This window comes from Pecten maximus, chromosome 13, assembly GCF_902652985.1.
Source record: "Pecten maximus chromosome 13, xPecMax1.1, whole genome shotgun sequence".
Classification (NCBI taxonomy): Eukaryota; Metazoa; Mollusca; class Bivalvia; order Pectinida; family Pectinidae; genus Pecten; species Pecten maximus.
In genome coordinates this window covers 10,398,354-10,403,327 of record NC_047027.1, presented here as the reverse complement: position 1 = coordinate 10,403,327, position 4,974 = coordinate 10,398,354, and the positions used below count along the sequence as shown (strand labels likewise).

Below are 4,974 nucleotides of genomic sequence, written 5' to 3'. Positions count from 1 at the left end.
TGAAATTTTGAATGATAGTTCAACGTTGATATATCTTCGTATCTCCACTGTGCTTTTCCAGTTGAATGATACAGGTTCTCTGTCTTTTTGATTATTAACACAACCATCAAATGTACACAAATATATTTTAAGAGGATATATGTTTGATGTAAAACATATATTATACTGATAAAAGTTTGTAATTTTCAGTAAAAAGTAAGTTTGACTGATATTTGTTTATTGTTCTCATCAGATCAGGCTGCAGTTCGTCTAATGATTGATCAAATTATGGCAAAGGTAAAAAGATCATCTGCAAGCAACCAGCCATCCTCAAGAAACCAGCCATCCCCAAGCAAACAACCATCGTCAAGCAACCAGCCATCCTCAAGCAACCATTCACCCCCCTCACCATCCCCATCACCTTCTCTGTCAGCACCAGTGTGTCAGGAGAAAGGGACTGACGGATCCTCTTCTGCTTTTCCCACAAATGGTTAGTATAGGGATTGGTTTGTTTGTAAGCAGTGCTAGCGCTCTGCATTTGTGATGACATACTCGATAACACAAAGTCATGTACATATAGAATATTTAGTATAAATATGCCTAACTCGATGTTTAAGTTTTTTATGTTTAAGATTCTGTTTCTTATAACAAAAGGCTTTTGCTTATAGTTCTTGGTTGTATTGGATGTATACTAGTAGCTGAATACCTGATAATGATAACAGACTTTTGAATACCTGTTATCAAATATTCAAGTCTGGTAATTGAATTGCAGATATCAGGTATTCATGAATGCAAATGAATATCAGATATCACTTTTGAAAAAGCAGGTTTGATATTCAAATACAAGATATGTCACTTTTATCACTTAATTAAATATACAGATATTACATAAATCTGAAAACCTTAAAAGCAAAATTGGCACACCATTTGTTTTTCTTTACAGACAAAGTTTGGGGTACTAATGAAGAAAAACTTTTAGTACAAGTCGTCAATGACTTTGACCTTGGGAAACCAGTAAAAAACAAATGGGGAAATGTTGCTAGAAAAATGGCAACATATGGCGCAACCTTTAGTTCAGAACAATGCCGATTAAAGTACAGACACTTAAGAGAGAGGTATGCAAGGAAAAAAAAGAAGAATAATACTTCAGGTGAGTCTCCTGCTTCAGAGGATGAACTCTATGACATGATGGACTCGAGAGTTGACAACAATCCATCATATTTGGTTGATTCTGGAAATTTAGAACATGTAGTTGAAACAAAAAATGGAAGAGAAAAGAATGAGAATGAAGCAGAAAAGAGCATGAGTGGTGGTACTTTGGCTGGAAATTCACTCGATAAAGACAGGCTGGAAAGGCAAGGGGAAAATGAAAAAAAGGAAAAGGACAGTTGACACAGTTACAGAAACCTTAACCGGTCTCTTTGAAAAACGAGAAATGCAAACTGCAAAGCGGCACAAGGAAAAAATGAACATAATGAAATCCTTCATTGATGTTTTAAGAGGAAAACAAGATTCCTCTGCAGCTCATTCCAATTCCCCAAGTGCGTCTTCTGATGATGATTAAATGACGATATATATTTTATTATCTTATCCCTGTTCTGCCTGAAGATTCTTTTTTATAGTCTATTATCTGTGCCAGGTGCCAAGTTTATTTCTTAAATGTCTTGAAATTGTGTTAATTCTTGTTTTATGATCATATTATACTGTTAAATGTGTTTACATGTATTTAGAGAAGACAGTGAGGTTCACAACCCAATGCGTCTCAAATCAAATTTTTCTTAAAAATGTTGTTTTTTTTGCTTGTTTCAATCTTATTACTTTTTCAGTTATATTAAATAAATGTAACTTCAAATATTTGGGCTAGGTGCAAGATGTAATTGTAACTATATATAAAATTACTGACAATTAGTTGTTTGACCGAAATTGTTTTTTATGATCAATGAAAAGTGAACGACAGCGTATTTGCTCTGTATTCTGTTTGTTTCAATATATGTATTGAAAGAGGAAAGTGCAATTTCTTTTTGTAAAAGTTAAATGAAATGTTGTTTATGTAGTTAAGGTAATTTTCATGCAATTATTTCTACTTACAAAATATCTATGCTTGTAACTGCATATATGGAGCACCAAATTAACACATTGCGATAATCCTGAATACATTTTAACATGATAAAAATGTGTACACATAATCAATTAGATTTAAATTGAATTCATTTAATTTGTAGATTTAATTTATACATAGTATGTGTGGTTGAACTTCTCTTTAAATCTAGTAACCCAACTTTACAGATATATTAATAATACCTGGTGTGAAAAAGAAGCAAACATGTTTTTTTTTCAAGTAAATCCATCTCCAAAACAAATATAGTTTTAATTACATGAATTATTTTATGATAGAAAACACTTATTTGGTGCTCCATAAATGTACTAATGGCAATATGACCACTTCATTATTGCATACAAAAATTACCGACAAATGTTTGTTGTTAAATATGATTATCATTACGTTTTTTAATTTGCTAACTTTGTGCTAGTGATCAAGAATAATTATATAGTTACATACTCATTTTACTTAAAAATTGTTAAAAAAAACTGAATATCATGAGCTGATCAGTTTTTCAGTTTGCTGCTTTTGTTAGCTGTATTTCTTAAGGAAGAATACATGTTGTTACTGTTATTACTATTTTCTTTTTTAAAATAAATGTTTTCAATTTACATGTATCTTAATCTTGTATTTCCACTCGCTATGAACAAAGTTAAGGATATGTGTTATGTACATGTACCTGTTTTGAAGCACATATTGGGCCGCATATTTGTACAATATGGAATTCAGTTTTGTTTGGTAAATTGACAACTGGTCAAATTAATCAACAGAAAAAAGAACAGTAGTCGTACATGTTTAATATTTACTAAGTTTATCTTGCCACTAACAATCGCTTCAACCATGGATTTAAGATGATATATATGTCAATGTGCACTTCAGCAATTACCTCATATCAGTTCGAAAGAAGCTGACAACAAATCAAAAATGGAAATGACAGTTTCATGATAATTGCCTTTACATGTACATATAAGGTGTGGAGACAAGCTTATCTAGGAGGTAAATGTTCATGAACTGACGATCAATGATTTACTGCAAGGCTGTTAGTTATTTGTAACCTCTTCGTTATCCCTAAATGGGAATTTTCCCTCTCGTTGATAACATTATCATCATCTGTTTGAAGTTCATCCACTGCCATTAGTTCCTCTATACCATCCAAATAATTTTGTATGATACAAATGTTGTGTATCACACAAGCAGCAGTAACAATATCACAAGTTGTTCTGATGGATTTACAGTTCAAATACCTCAGTTTACGAAAACGTCCTTTGAGCAATGCAAAGGCACGTTCAATCACCTGCCTCTTTGATGATAAAGCTTTGTTGAACAGTGTTTGTTGTCTTGTAAGGTGACCATTATCTTTATATGGGGTAAGAAGCCATTCTTTTAATGGATGTGCACCATCCCCCAAAATATGGTATTCTCCATTATTGCAAAGTCTGAATCCGTTTTCACAAATGCTGGAATTGTTGAAAACCTTTGCATCATGAACACGACCTGGCCAACCGACATTTATACTTATAAAATACAAGTCATGTGTGCAGATGCCCTGCAAAAGAATGGAGTGGAATCCTTTCCTGTTGTAATATGCATTAGCATCCTCTGCTGGAGCTTCGATTGGGATGTGTGACCCATCTATTGCTCCAATGATATTTGGGAATTCATATGAACCTGTATCATTGAAGCGTTCTGATATTGACAAATAATCACCAGTCGTTGGCCATTTGATGAATTTCTTCAATGAAGAGTTAATTGCATTAATTACTTGTTCCCTACACTTCAAAAACGAAGAATCGGTTACACCAAATCTGTCACTTAAACTACGTATTGTATCCATTGACGACAAATAACGAATGGTCATCAGTACCTTCTTCTCCATCGGAATCGGTTCTCTACCTCCTGCACATACACGTTGTTTTAACTGTTCACATTCACTAAGGTGTTGACAAAGGACATCAAATGTTTCACGATTCATTTTAAAATACCTTGTGAAGTCATCTGGTAAGTAGTTCGGGATTGTTTCTTCAAAATACCCTTCTGTTTTTGTTCGATCTTCTCGTAAACTGCAAGTCAAACAATAAATTATCAAATGAAAAGCTACAGCCTACATAACCGTCAAAAGAATAAACCTAACAAGATTATTTCATCGCTTCTGTTATCTGAAATCTGAAACCCCTATTTGGACCCTAGGTAGTGTTAAATATTGCCTAGGATCCTGTAAATACTGTATGGAAAAGGACAATAGTGTATCCAATGTGCGCAACCTGAAGGAAGTCGCGTTTTTTAAGTATACATGTAGTTATTACAATAATACATCAAAAAAGCCAAAAGGCTTAGTTCGATGTCTAACAGTGATTACAGTGATAACAACCAGATGGTCTTGAAAATACACTTACAATTATTTTATTTTTCATACAAAATTTGTACTTACTGCGTTGTGAGGTGTTGAGTCGCCTCCATCAAGCATTCCATTTCTTCCCCTTCACTATCACTTTCCATAAACATATCCAACATTGCCAACGCTATTGCATCGGCCGCCATCTTGCAATACAGCCGGTACACTCGATTGGAAAATGCGCCGGTCACATGACCGGCTCTCCCGAAGTTGAGTCGGCATGTGTCGAAACGAGCAGTCTCCCTTGACAATGCCTCACTTTTGTCCTTTAGTTGGGCGTTCGCCCCTGTGAGGAAGGCTTTGGGTTCTGTCCCCTGGCCGAGACATACCAGAGTCTTTAAAAATGGTAGTTGCTACTCCTGTTTAGCGCTCAGCATATTAGGAGTGGGATGACTGGTTCACCCGTTGTCAGTATAATGTGACCGGCTGGGGTGTGCTGCTGGGTGTCTTCGGCAGTATGCTCCAGTGAGGTAGCACTATAAATCGGCAAAAGTTCCGGCCT

General features: G+C 34.8%; 1 protein-coding gene across 1 annotated transcript; it reads right to left on the bottom strand.

Moving 5' to 3' along the window:
* Window positions 1-3,098: 3,098 nt before the first annotated feature.
* LOC117340418 (putative nuclease HARBI1) lies at window positions 3,099-4,701 on the bottom strand. Its single transcript, XM_033902180.1, has 2 exons — window positions 4,509-4,701; window positions 3,099-4,140 (listed from the first exon to the last, which is right to left on the bottom strand). Exons 1-2 carry the CDS (start codon window positions 4,616-4,618, stop codon window positions 3,099-3,101), a joined length of 1,152 nt encoding a protein of 383 aa, XP_033758071.1. The 5' UTR covers window positions 4,619-4,701.
* Between the last annotated feature and the right edge of the window lie 273 nt (window positions 4,702-4,974).